This window comes from Bos mutus, chromosome X (genome assembly GCF_027580195.1).
Source record: "Bos mutus isolate GX-2022 chromosome X, NWIPB_WYAK_1.1, whole genome shotgun sequence".
Classification (NCBI taxonomy): domain Eukaryota; kingdom Metazoa; phylum Chordata; class Mammalia; order Artiodactyla; family Bovidae; genus Bos; species Bos mutus.
In genome coordinates, this window is record NC_091646.1 from 1,006,113 (window position 1) to 1,020,904 (window position 14,792).

The 14,792-nt window shown below is 38.2% G+C and overlaps 1 protein-coding gene across 4 annotated transcripts in view; it reads right to left on the reverse strand.

Moving 5' to 3' along the window:
- Nucleotides 1–14,529, reverse strand: part of SLC25A14 (solute carrier family 25 member 14) — a 37,860-nt gene extending 23,331 nt beyond the window's left edge. The window contains exons 1-6 of one of the 4 annotated variants that reach the window (XM_070365974.1): nt 14,454–14,516; nt 14,148–14,323; nt 8,724–8,817; nt 6,630–6,777; nt 4,057–4,151; nt 2,709–2,794 (exon numbers count right to left, since the gene is read on the reverse strand). In XM_070365974.1, the coding sequence (XP_070222075.1) occupies nt 2,709–2,794; nt 4,057–4,151; nt 6,630–6,777; nt 8,724–8,787 (393 nt within the window). In that variant the 5' untranslated portion in view covers nt 8,788–8,817; nt 14,148–14,323; nt 14,454–14,516. Of the gene's footprint in view, nt 1–2,708; nt 2,795–4,056; nt 4,152–6,629; nt 6,778–8,723; nt 8,818–14,076; nt 14,324–14,453 lie in introns of all 4 variants that reach the window. The other 3 variants (XM_005908297.3, XM_005908296.2, XM_005908298.3) reach the window with 3 other exon arrangements.
- Nucleotides 14,530–14,792: the final 263 nt, after the last annotated feature.

Genomic DNA, 14,792 nt, shown 5'->3' on the forward strand with positions numbered 1-14,792 from the left:
CTAGATAGAAAAAGCAGGTTGCAAAGCAGTATGTATGGCATATCATTTTTATCAAAAATACGTAAACTTAAAAATAACCATATGCAAAACCAAATGTTGATGGTAGCTTAAGTTTAAGTGATGAAGCCACAAATGGGCATTTCTCTCTTTTGCGTTTTTCCTTCCTTCCACTTTTTGCTACACTGAACATGCATTGTTTATTGAGGTGTAAAAAGCAGGCAGGAAATGTTTTAAAATATAATCTAATGCTCACAAGACCTCACATTGAGTTTTACTTGTAAAAAGCATGACACTGTATTCTGCAATGTAGCCTCTGAGAGGCACAAGAAAGGGGAGATAGCATTGCCAGGCCATGTGAAAGATCTGGTACAATTCACCACTGAGAGCACACACGCAGATCATAGTAGTCAGTCACTAAATTCGAGTGAACCAAATGCAGGCCTGACTTTCATGAAGCACAACTCTAGGTTTTAATAAATGTTCTTGGTAAGTCACAGTACAGCAATATGTTTTTATGTGGAAAGTCAACTGCTACTACTAAGAGTGTAGAAATAAAACCGAAACCATATTAAAATGAAATAGAAACTATCACAAAGACAAACTGAAACCATAAATATCCTATGGTAAGTAGAGGACTTCTTTATGGAGGTAATTCCTGAGCAGGGTTGGGATGACATCGAGGTAAGTGTGGCACTTTCCTCAGCCACAGAATGTAGCAGGGGGGTGTAAAAAAACCTCAGTAACTCAGATAAATGATATTTCAATGCAATATTTTTAAAAATAAAAATGAATGCACAAAAACCTACGATGAACCAATCATCAAAACTGTAACTAAAGACAGGATCCAACAGGGCAGGATTAACGTAAGTGAGATGGATTGTACAAAATATGGCTATTTTGTTTCACCATAAATTTTTTGCACTCATTTGAATTTTTAGAAAAGATTGCATAAAATGTTATTTCCTCTTGATTATTGAGGTTTTCTTTGGCACATCCTTACATTTTGCACCCAAGCGGAGTATCTCACTTGTATTGTCCTAGTCCTGACCCTGTTTCTGAGCTGTCTTGAAGGACAAATTCCTGAGGAAAGGGGGGGAAATCACTGCAGGCAAAAAGAGAACTACATGCACACAGGCAAGAAAGCAGCCTGTAGTTCAGAGAGAGAACCCTTTAAGGATAAGTGAAAGGATTAAACAGATCAACAGTGATTGTAACTCCTAATAAGATTGTGACTACCCTGGTCCCCCACTCCCCAGGACCACTCACCACTCCACCCTACCTAAGTACAAGAAAGGAAAAGGTAGACTGTAGCATTGGTCAGTGGTTGCAACTGTACCAGACAGGTCAGAGGGACAGGAAACTGAAGTGAATCTGAAAAGCACATTCTAACGAGTGTAATTACATGGCAAATATTTTAGAGTTTTAGGATACAGTCAGTCATCTTTAAAAATACTTGGTCTGTATACTCTAAAGTGATATAAAAATTCTGTAGGTAAAATTTTCTCAATTTAATCCAGAAATATCATTTTCATAGTTTCTTCATCAACCACCACTGGTTTCTTTCATGTGTTTTTCAAGTCACTCTCTCAGTTCTCAAAGCTCTCTGAATCACAACAGATGCCCTTTCCACTTAACCTAGCCACCTGTGGTTTCAAATAAATAAAGTATATGTTCTCCTATTTTTTTTCCTTCACATTTCCCCTAAAATAATTTTTTAAAACTTGGGATCTTCTTATACATTTTAATCATATATTTAGTAATTTTAATTATCATAAGTTTAAATGAGTTAATAAATTGGAAATGTTTACCACTCTATCTCAAATATAAGATATAGATTGATACTATTAGATCAAATTATATTATTAGATTAAATAAAATATACATTAATATTACTGATATAATTAAATAAATGTTTCATTCTGTGTTCTGATAAATACTGAAAGAAATCCAATTATATTGTAAAAAACTCAGTACCACTAACCTATAATGTTCTGGTCCTGAATTCAGAATATTTCAACATAAGCCAAAATATTTAATTTTAAAGCCAAATCTCATCCTTAATAGAATTATGGATAGGACAGGAAAAGACATCGACATTATCGACTTAAGATACCTCAATTAGTCATTAAAGGAGGTTTCTCTAAAACTGTATTTCAGTGTATCCCTTTGTTTGATATTCCAGCTTACACTACAGGTCGATATACCATACTAAGATTTGGGATGGGTGGGGGAATATAATATGCCTTTCTCTTTTAAAGTGGGGAAAGGGTTGTTATAAACATAAGTTCATTTTTAGATTAGTTTTTGAGAAGGGTATAAAGAAAATAAGCGATCTGGAAATTGATTCCCTTAAAATTGCATAGCTCTTGGAAAGAACATTTAAAGGTTTGCTTACTCTATAGTCTGAAGACCAATGGATTAAAGCATATCATAATAAACTGACTACTATTTATTGAACATCTACTACCTACCATGTGTAATGATAGTTTACCTATATTATCTTTAATTCTTAACAACTTTATGTATTATATACTGAATTATCTTCATTTTACAAATGAGAAAACTGAGGCTTAAAGCAGTTAAGTGATCTGCCCAAGGTTTTACAGCTGGCAAGTGACACAGTAGGGATTTGTGACCAAATCTGATACAAAGCTCATGCTCTTTATCCTTCACACTGAATACACCCAATGCAAGCAGACTTTTCTTACCTTCAGCACATCGGTGGGATTGGCTATAGCAGAAGATATCACTCCTGACACTACTCCACATATCATATTAATTAAAAGAGTTTCATCTGTAAAAAGGAACAAGGAAAAGAAAGGTCTGCTTATAAGAGGCACTGAGAAGAGAGTTTCTGAAAAGAGAGTACTGAGCTATCAGAGGAAGGGAAGCATGGTCAGAAAAATGACTGTAGAAATGAACTACAAAGCTTATGAAAATAAAAAAACTCAAATATTTCTAGATTCCAAATGAGTACTGAAACAAAAAAATTGTAAAACATAGATTATTTTAAAATATTTGTAAAATACACTGGAATATATCCTATTATTCTATATAACTGCCAATATTCCATATAAATTCAGAAAGTGCAAATAGCACTTTAATCACTTCAAACATCTAAAGAAAAAATTTTAAGTCTCTTTCTAGAGAATTATCAACTCTAAAGACTCAGAACCAAGTATTAAAAAATAAAATCTTATGTCTAATAGAAAAAAAATTCCTAAATACTAATTTTAATTGACCTTGATAGCTACTAGCATCTATTTATTTACAGAAGATTTCTGTAGTTAAATGTGAAAAACTAGTCATTTGGAACTAAATTCTCTCAGCTAGAAAAAAGAACAAAGAAACCACAGAGCATATTACTCTAAAATTCAATCTTCATCATGCCTTCTCACCGTGAAGAACATACGAAGAGAAACTAGGTAAACCCCAGTGAAGAAAATGTGAGAGGAAATTATTTCAGGACTAGAATACTTCAGGATCCTCAAAGAAGAGGCTTCAGAAAAAGCTGATTTAGAAAATAAAGCAATTCAAAGGACATTACTAACCGAAAAGCTCTCCAGCTGTCCCCAACTATGCAACAGCCTCAGGCCTGTAGTAAAATAATCATTTTAGTACAGTATTTAGCTGAAAAAGCTATAGCAGCAAATAGACAATGGTAATGCTGAATGTGGGTTAAGATGACCATATTTTATGTATATATAAAACCACTCTATCTAACCAAAGCTTATCAAAACCCACAGCTAGAGGATTCCTTATAGTTGAAGTTCTCTTATAGATGAGGACAGCATTAATTTTCTCAACAAGTTTGTTCCATGTTCCCTCTGTGATGACCAGAAGCCTTTTTTTGTTTGACAGGAAAAGGGACAAACTTGAAGAGCAGATCCCTCAAACCTATAGTGGGATTAATCTCAAATCAGTACAAGCTTACTTTGACCTTGCAATGACTGTTATCCATTCTCAGACACCCCATGATTAACACTTCTCACTAAGCATAATTTTAACAATCCCTTTGAGTGTTATCTCGAAAGAGAATGAGGAGTCTACACTGACCTTCTAAACGTTCTACAAATAATCTCTTCAAGCTCTGGTAAATGCCAATTTTAATGGTGCCATATGATGCCTGTCTTAGTAAAGCAGGAGCAATTCTGCCAAAGAGAAAGAAAGAAAAAAAAGTTATCTTTATTGTATACTTGCAGATTATACATATCTAGACTGCCTATTCACTTCCATCACCCGCCTCGTTCCATAAAAACAGCAAAATATGCATTGTTTTCAAGTATCCATGGAACATGCACCGAGAGAGCATATTTGGGTCATAAAACAAACCTCAAAAAATTTAAAATAATTGATATTATATACAGTATGTTCTCTCACCATAATGGAATTAAACTGGAAATCAGTAGGGTAAGGAAAACCCACAAACACTTGGAAATTAAATGGTACTTCTAAACAATCCTTGGGTGACATTGGTGTATTTTTTAAACACATAAAATTGAATGAAAATGAAATTTCAACCTTTTAAAATATGTGGGATGCAGTCAAAGCAGTGCTGAGAAATTTATAGCACAAAATGCTTACATTAGAAAAGAGGGAGAGTCTCAAAATCAATAAGCTAAGTTCCTACCCTCACAAAACAAGAAAAAAAAAGAGCAAAGTGAACAGCAAGCAGAAGGAAGTAAATAATAAATGGCATAAATTAATAAAATTGAAAACAGGAAAATAGAGAAAAATCAATGAAACAGAAAGTTATTCAGAAAAAAGTCAACAAAATTAATAAACCTCTATTAAGGGTTATGGTAGTAATAGGAGAAAAACAGTAAGTCACCAATATGAGGAATGACATGGGGAACAGCACCACAACCCTGCAGTCATTAGAGGAATGGTGGCCCAGTGGTAAAGAATCCACTGCAATGCAGGAGACTCGGGTTTGATCCCTGGGTTGGGAAGGTCCCTTGGGAGAAGGGAATGGCCAATATTCTTGCCTGGATAATCCCATGGACAGAGGAGCCTAGAGGGCTATTGTCCATGGGGTTTCAAAAGAGTTGGACATGATTTAGCGACTCAACAACAACAATAAACAACCTTATGCTATAAATTCAACAACTTAGAAGAAATGGATTAATTCTTTGAGAACCACGAACTACCAAAATTCAATCAATATGAAATAGATAATCCAAATACTCTCATAACATCTAAAACATTTTTATTTATAATTTAAAAGTTTCCAAAAAGGAAATCTCTAGGCCCAGATAATTTCACTAGGGAATTCAACCAAACATTTAATAAATTAACATCAATCTTACACAATCTCTTCCAGAAAACAGAAGAGGGAACACTTCTCAACTTATTTTATGTAGCTAGTATTACCCTGATAACAAAACCAGAAAAAAACAGTACAGAAAAGGAAAACTACAACCCAATATCTATCATGAACTTGGATACGAAAATCTTTAACAAAATATTAGCAAATTGAATCCAGTAATGCAGAAGAAGTATACACTATTAACTGCTTCATAGCTTTTTTTTTTTTAAATCCACCTTAATTCCTAGCAGTTGCAGATACAACTTTAATCTTATCCAGGAGACACCAGAGCCAAGATTTCATTCTATTTAAGTTCTGCTTATTAACTGGAGACATTCTCACTCATACCTCCTTTGAGATTCTTCCATATTGCAGAATTAAACTTCAGCAGTTATAAATAGAAAGACAGCAGCAGTTCAAACAGTTAAGATTTTAAAATGATGACAAAACATGCATATTTCTGACTTTATTGCTTGCTATCTGAAAAAAGTATCTTGTGATTATCTGTGCCAATGAAAGAACAAGGTGAAACACATGATCCATGACTCATTTGCTTCAGGATGTAATTCTTGATTTTTCCCCAAGTAAATTATCTTTGAAATTAAGTCCAACATAAGTTAATAATAAAATTGATATCCATTCCCAGAGCAATGAACTGGGACCCTAGATGCAGAAGTGAACTAGTAAATTGGCAGCAGATTAAACAACACAGTGGACAATAAGCCACCAATTTATGAATAATCAAAAGATGATTCCCCCCCAAAAAAATGATGGGTCTCCCTCTCTCTTATTCTTCATGTTATGTTTAAACTGTCAGAATAGTATTTCTTTAAAGAGGAAAAAAAATGTAAGTCAGGATTTGGCAACTCAGGAAGAGTATCACAGAAATATATACTGTCAATTGGTGCTCTGCTAGTCATGGTGGCTATGGATGACTCTCAGGAAAAAAGGAGAAAGCCTACACTGAGATATCTGTTTTTAAAAAGTATCACTTATAGCCAAATGAACACAAAATCCAAAGCTCAAGATTTACAAGCAAGTGAAATATAAATTGGCACATCAATATTGAATTACATTTTGTGACAGCATGGATGTGACGGGAGTTTGGGGACACATGGATACATGTTTATGTATGGCTGAGCCCCTTCAGTGTTCACCTAAAACTATCACAACACTCCAATATAAAACAAAAAGTTAAAAAAATATTGAATTACAAGTTGAAATGGTGAATATAAAGGGCACAAACTATCAAATGCTGAACTACATGGCTTCTCAAAAAAATTATTTCTATTCATGATGTAAGAAAAGAATCCATTCTCACCCTGAATACAGAGCCAATACACCTTCTTCTTTATAGATTCGGAACAAGGCATGAAACATTCCTCGGTATTTTATCTCTTTGAAGCGGACATCAATACTTTGGCCTTGAACTTGAAGTCGTGTTTTGGTCAGGTCCACGGGGAAAGTTCCTATGAAGTAACACACTCATTTATAAGTTTTTCCAGAGAGTCATAGTTAAATTTTGGATGATTCGGGCCAATGGTAATTTTTAAAACATAAGGCAAAGTCCTTTTTATAACAGCTAGATCTTCACTAAAATATTACTATTAGAGGACAAGGGCTGTATATGATAAAGTGAAATGTACTATATCTGCTGCTGCTACTGCTAAGTCGCTTCAGTCGTGTCCGACTCTGTGCAACCCCATAGAGGGCGGCCCACCAGGCTCCCCCGTCCCTGGGATTCTCCAGGCAAGAACACTGGAGTGGGTTGCCATTTCCTTCTCCAATCCATGAAAGTGAAAAGTGAAAGTGAAGTCGGTCAGTCATGTCCGACTCTTCGCTACCCCATGGACTGCAGCCCACCAGGCTCCTCTGCCCATGGGATTTTCCAGGCAAGAGTACTGGAGTGGGTTGCCATTGCCTTCTCCCGTACTATATCTAGGCAGCAGGATTTGACCCACAGTATAACTGAAACTGTGATATAATAAAGTGCTTTAGCATAGACCTAACACACTATAAATGCAAAATAACTTACATGTTGTTTTAATTTCATCTTAACATACAATCTGGCAATTATCTGTCTCTTCCTTCTGCCCCACCTCCCACCTCGTCTCCCTACTTCCCCCTCATAAAATCTCCGCAAATTTTTGCAAAGAAGATAGGAAAGCATGGGATCGCTGCTCCACATACTCTTAAATACTGTTACAAAGCTTTGTGGGTTTTTCTTTTATCTGTTTATAAGAAACAGTTTTCTAGCATTATGAAAGATAATGGTAAAGTCCTGCTGCTGCTGCTGCTAAGTCACTTCAGTTGTGTCCGACTCTGTGCGACCCCATAGACGGCAGCCCATCAGGCTCCCCCATCCCTGGGATTCTCCAGGCAAGAACACTGGAGTGGGTTGCCATTTCCTTCTCCAATGCATGAAAGTGAAAAGTGAAAGGGAAGTCGCTCAGTCGTGTCCGACCCTCAGCGACCCCATGGACTGCAGCCCACCAGGCTCCTCCATCCATGGGATTTTCCAGGCAGAGTACTGGAGTGGGGTGCCATTACCTTCTCCGGGTAAAGTCCTAAACGGGACTAAATAGCCTACTCATCTGGTTCCTTGGGTAATTCAGGACTAACCAGCACAGTGTTTAGCAGGAAAATTTCTTTAACCAAACTTCTTTCTCTTATTATATCAACACAGACAAAGTAGTCATTATATTGGCAAAATGTTTCAAGGACTATTTCAAGGTCTAAAACTAACACAGTGATTAAGTGATTATGCAACTCTGGTCACTGATGACCCCGATATCATAACACCAGAGTTCATGACAAGAAAGTCAAGAAAAGCTAGTAGGGTCACTCAACAAACAATTTAGGAAAGAGGATCTGGAAAATGAAAAACAATCTAAAAGTACTTCAAAATTAAAATAAAAAAGAGAAGAATCTAGTTTGATCTTGTTGGTCAATTTTCTTCCAAAATGGGAAAGAGGTTTGACAACAAGGAGTTTGAATACTTACTAAGAAATTTATGAACAACTTAGCACACAGGAAAGGTCATTAGTATAAGAATATAGCAGAAACCGCTATCTTACCGAACTCCTCTATATTTTCATGCACACTTCTTAAGCCTAGCAAATTAAATCATTAAACCACCAAAACAGCATCCTAAGTTTGACTTTTCTTAACGTCACTTGCAGTAGTAGTACTTTCCCAGAAAATATTACTTGATAGAATTGAGACAAGTTTTTTTCTTATTTTTAATTGAAGGATAATTACAGTGTCGTGTTGGTTTCTGGATGATCCATGTTGATGTATGAGACAAGTTTTTAAAACAAACAGGCAAGCTTCTTCTTCTCCACTTTTTACCAAAAATAACATTACCCGTATCTATACCCTAAAGGAGCAGATATGTCGGTTTCTACATTCTTACCAAACTCAGCAACAATAGAGGCAAGGCCGCCATATACAAAGGGTTTCCAATTCAGACCAGACATCTCATGGCTTACAGTGGCACTTTTCTGGTGCTAAAAATAAACACAAATCAGAACAAGGCACAAGAGTGAGGAGCACCTGTCAGTGTATGATCACAACTTAGAGCAAACAAAACAGACATAGAGAAAAACCCTACCAAGTGGAATGACACAAAATGAAGGCTCCTGTTTTATGTGATAGATGACCATAAATGTGTTCTTTACTGCCTTTCTGTAGGGGTAAGTGTGCAATTCACTCAAATGTCAACCTGTGCACTTCACGTTCTTTAGTTTCTTTAGTGTTTTATCCCCATCCCACCCAAAGAAGAGGTTTCAGTCCATCTAGCACACCCAACTTAGACATTCAACTAGACAATTACAAGTGAAGGAATCTGGAGTTTAAATTACATAGGCTGAGGCATCTCATAAAAGCAGTTCATGGTATTGTTAGCTTGATTCAGGTGCAAAGCACAGACTGGCATCACTACCCTTTCATATTCTTAGCCCTCTCATCTCTCCACTAAACTTTATTTCATCTAGCTACTTTCCAGCTACACAAAACCTCCTCCCACTAGGCCCAGGCCAAGTTAAGCACCTTTTCACCTTCCTTTGTTTCTCTGAGGAATGACAGCAACATGGATGATGTCCCTCTTCTCTCTGACATTTAACATATATCCATCTAGTGAATCTCCTTGTCCCTGTCCTTTTAAAGCTGCTGCTGCTAAGCTGCTAAGTCACTTCAGTCGTGTCCAACTCTGTGTGACCCCACAGACGGCAGCCCACCAGGCTCCCCCGTCCCTGAGGTTCTCCAGGCAAGAACACTGGAGTGGGTTGCCATTTCCTTCTCCAATGCATGAAAGTGAAAAGTGAAAGTGAAGTCGCTCAGTCATGTCCGACCCTCAGCGACCCCATGGATTGCAGCCTACCAGGCTCCTCCGTCCATGGGATTTTCCAGGCAGGAGTACTGGAGTGGGGTGCCATTGCATTCTCCGCCTTTTAAAGCACATAAATACAAATAGTGTTTTTCTTTGATGTTTGAGTTCTTTAACAAAGTATTCTACTCCCAGTCCTCCTTACCTCCCTCCCCTCCTGCCCCCATTAGACCTGTCACCCTCAATCTTTTCAGCCTATTTTCTTTTCCTGCCACTCCCAGCTATTTCTCTCTGGAGTTTTATTTTCCCCACAGCTCTGCCTTCTCCAAGAGTGGTTCTCAAATTTTAATGGGCACCAGAATCACCCAGAAGGCAGATTAAAACACAGATTGCTGGGATTTACTTCTGCAAGTTTTTGATTGGTGGTCTGGGTCTGGCCTGAGAATGTGAAAATTTACAAACAATGCTGATACTTTCAAGCTTTAAGACCTACTGCTCTAGGCCTTGCCTACTAAATTCTGGTGCAGCTGGAAGCTATTTTCTTCGGACGGCTTCTCAGATTTCTCTTAAATATTCCTTTTTTCAGATCTTCAAGGTCTGCCTACTATTGAATTTCAAAAGCAACTTCTACTGGTCTTTGGCCAGGGATGAGGATTCGAAGTTAGACTTGCCTAGGTTTAAATACTCGCACCACCACTTATTCATTCTGTGACCTCAGGCAAGTTATTTAACCACGTGTGCCTGAGTTTGCTGAATTGTAAAATGGGGATAATAATAAGTACTATATCATAGGATTGTTGTGAAAATTAAATAAAACACATAAACCTCTTAGAAAAGTACCTGGCACCTAATTCAACAACTATTAGTTACCATTATTACATTTTTTGAATAGTTAAGTACTCAAATATATATATTTTAACAGATAATACTTACTGCCCACCTCCCCTACTGCCCAATCTGGGATTAGCACTGAATTGACGGTCTCTTTTAAGAGAAGGAAATGGCAACCCACTCCAGTACTCTTGCCTGGAAAATCCAATGGACAGAGGAGCGTGGCAGGCTACAGTCCATGGGGTCGCAAAAAGTCGTACACGACTAAGCGACTTCGCTTTTCACTTTTTTGCTTTTTTTTAAGAGGAGACAAGGCTTTGCTTTATTTCTGCATAAGGAATCCTCTGCAACTAAGTACAGAAAAACAACTTTCCAGAAAGGATAGCTAACATGCAGACAAATGTTTAAGAGGCCACAAAAATAATTATGGAAACTTCCTTTCATGCATAATATGATCAGCCAGTCCATCTGACATATAGAGTGGGCAATACATAGCTCTTTTGGAGGAAAACTGTTTCAAAGAATTCGAAAAAGCAAAGTAGGAATAAGTAGGAATAATAATATCAGCTGCAGCTTGAAAGAAGAGTCTTGAGTACTAAATACTACCTTATCAACATTTTCAGTTATGCCCATATTTTAAAACTACAAATAATAGCAACACATGACACACACAATGAAAGGGTAGACATGGAAAAGCAAGGAACTAGCACATCCCTTTTCTAAGTTTAGGGGAGGGGGAATCCCCTTTCCAGTCACTAATTTAGAGATTTCCCAAAACAAACATTTCAAAAGGCAGCTATGCTTCTCTCGAAAGCTCTCTCTTTATCACTTCTTTCAACTCTTCATTATAGAAGAAGCCTGACTTGACTACCTGCTACCTGCCTTTTAATAAAGATGTACTCAGGGTTCAGAGAATAATACTAATGCAGTTAAAGGCAGGGGGCAAAGCCACAGCAGGGAGCAGAAAGGCCAGTCACAATCTCTGGTCAGTTAGCCCAGTAGTTCTTTAATGAAATTTTCACAATTCTGAATTGAAATAAAGAAAATAAGGGCACCAAGTGCCTTTTTTCAGCTAAATGTATCTCATTTAAAGGACTATTAGAAGATCATGTTCTTCCTACTCCTGGAGCATTTTTCAAAAATCACCTTTCTTACATGAAATGTAGTAGCTGGTAGTTGATTTTGTTTAGTGTTCTTATTTGGCAAAATAAGACTGGCTACCCTAATTTGTGCCGCCTCCCCACACCTTCATTTCAATTTTACTGGTCCATGAAGACTGAAAGTCTGGGACCACTGCCATCTTCCCACTCCCATCTGATAGTAAACTTTCTTTCCCTCCAATGCAGGGAAAGAATCTTGTTACGAAGAAATCCTGTATCATCTTTAAGTCTGATTTTAGACATTCCCTCCTCATACTGAGCCAAAAGTCTGTCTTCCTCTAGTTTTCACTCGTATTTTGGACGCAGTATGAACAATTTATTCTTTTCTCCTAGGGGACTCCTTCAAACAGTTAAAGACAGCTACCATTTTCTCCTACAACTTATTTTTTAGGCTAAATATCTACCAATAATTTTTGTTGTTCTCCATATTACACTTCAATTACTATAGCTGAAAATTGCAGTCGCTTTTATGGGAGTCATATCACACTACTGAATCATTAAAATGTCAGCTATAATCTCCAAGTCTTTTACATAAGGCTGTATACATGCATGCATGTTATGTCATACCTATTCCACAGCTGTGTAATGCTCTTTTGAGCCTTCATTTATCTCCTCTATATCTTAAATCTCAGGCATACAAATAATGACTAGGATGAGGTTTTATATTCTGGTTGCCCCGTGTTATTTTCTCTCTTAACTAGGTAAGATCCCTGAAGGCTGGCACCTGGTCTCACGGTACTTTTTATAACCCCTAAAATAGCTTACACAGAATTGGGTACACATCCATTAAATACTTGGTTGGTTCCACCGTGATGTCCTTTATAAACATATACAGCCTGTATGTAAAAGGTTACAGGGGAAATCAGAAAGATAACTTGCTGGACCCGACCAATACTACACACTCTGTACATGACACTTTGCTGATCCTCAGAGACTCTCTCCCTAGGTTTTGTTGCAGAAAATTATTTGTGTAAAATACTTTCCAAAGGATTTTGATTTGTGGGGTCTATCCCCAGATATGTGTAAAAGAAGCCACATCTGAGTTAAAATAGAAATACAGTACCTTAAGTATTTTCATTGTGTAAAGAAGCCAATGAAAAATGCCTTCAAAATGCAGACATATATTCTGAAATCTGACTAAGGAAAATTTGATAGCCTAAAGAGAAGAATGTCCTAGAACACAAGTTACATAATCCTGTCATACTACTGCAAAGCTCTGGTCAGAAAAATCCAGGCGCTTTTCTTGGTTTCCCCTTTAAGAAAGAGTAGGCATTAGATATTCTCAGATTCAGAAGATAAAATAGAGACTCAAGCAAATGGTTATTGAAGGCATACTAAATGCCCAATGTGCTACAGGTACAAATGCCATGTTTAAAAGAAAACCACATAACATGTTCTAACACCATAACAATATTTATGTTTCCTGGATAATTAAGGAGATGGGTGTGGGGATAAAAGTTGTATGAAATACAGTACTTGCCTTTCAAGAGCTTATAATCCGGTGGAAGAAATCAAAGTAGTTCATCAGAGAAAAAAAATAAGTGCTAAACTATATAGCACAAACTATAAGAGCAGGACAAGCATGGAAAAGGAACCAATCCACATGAGCTTAAATAATTCGAAAAAGCTTATGGAGATGAGAGAACTTAAAGTGGGCCTTGATAGAGGGCAGGTAGAATATTCACAGGTGTAGGTAAAGGAGAGAGTAAGGGGAGAACAGGCTGTAGAGACACAAATTTGGGGAAAAACACAGGATGTGGAGGCAAGCATCAGTATGGTTTGTTCTCAGAAGAAAGAACGCAACCTAACTGGAACAGAGAATTATTTTATATTGAAACAATATGTTGTTTACATATTGTTTATATTGAAACAATATCAGACAAACAGTATGATAAGGAACAGATTCAGTTGAAAGGCATGAAATCAAAGTGAGTGTGGCAGGGTGGAAGGGATACTGTAAATTTTTGAATAGACTAGTGACCTGATGAAATCTACCACATTTTAGTTAGCCTACTAGGGTTGCAGCAAGCAATGGATTACAAACAGGAGAGGCAAGGAAACTAGCTTAGGATGGTGTGAAGTAAAGCAGACAAGATGTTTGTTGGCAGCAAGATTGGAGATAAACTTCTAAAATGGAGACACAAAGGAACTTGATGATGTAGGGAATGAAGGTGAGGGAAGAGTTGATGATGACTTGAAGCACCCCTGGTCTGAAAAAAAAAGACAACAACAAGGAAACACTGACAGAGAACTACAAATGTCCCTGCTTTTACCTTATCTGAGAAGCTAATTCATATTCATAATGGCTGACATCCCAATCAGTTAGCTGAACTGCATTTTAATAGATGCCTTCAATGCCTTGATCTCAAGGAGTGACAGGGGGTAGAAATTGAAAGGGAGCACCTTTCAAAAGCATCCCTCACACTAGTACAATGGAGGTGTTTGCTTACTCCGCTTACAATCACGGCCGCCGTTGCAAACTTCACCCTTAGAAAAATTAGGATTATTCCGGGAAAGATACCCATTCACCCTCTGGGTAGCAGGATCTTGCCAGTTCCTCAGCTGTCAGAGCGAGTTCGTGGAGAGAAGGGAGGCGCCTTAATGAGGCGGCCTCCCTGGGGGGTCGAGGAAGCAGGGTTCAATCGAAGAAGTAAAACCACCGATGCCAGAAGAGTGAAAAACAGGGAAGGGACTCAGCTGAGGGGAGAGAGAGATCAAAGGACCGTTAAGCCCCTCCCAGGTCGGGAACCAGGCCAGCCCGGCCCCGCGCGGCCTGGCGCGGCCCAGCCCCGCTCCCCGGCCTGGAAGTGCAGGAGCTCCCCCTCACCTGCTCGGGCTCATCGGACGACTGGGAAGCCGAGGCTCCCACAGTCGGAAGCGCCACTGCAACGCCAACCCGGAAGCATTGATACCAACGGAAGTAACCAAGCTGTCGCCTCGGCAACGGTGGTACAGCCATCCCAACTCCGCCCCTCTAAGCCTAAAAACGGAGGCGCGAAGAAAGAGGCGGAGATGACAAGGATCTTAACGGGGGAGTAGGGCAGGCTACTGGCGCAAAGGCCCAGAGGGGGAAACCTGACTTTAGGGACGTGCAGGGAGAAGAGGCTAAGGCATAAGAATGTAGCAGCTTCTGCAGCTAACGTGGGCGCAGTGATGCCTTGTTACA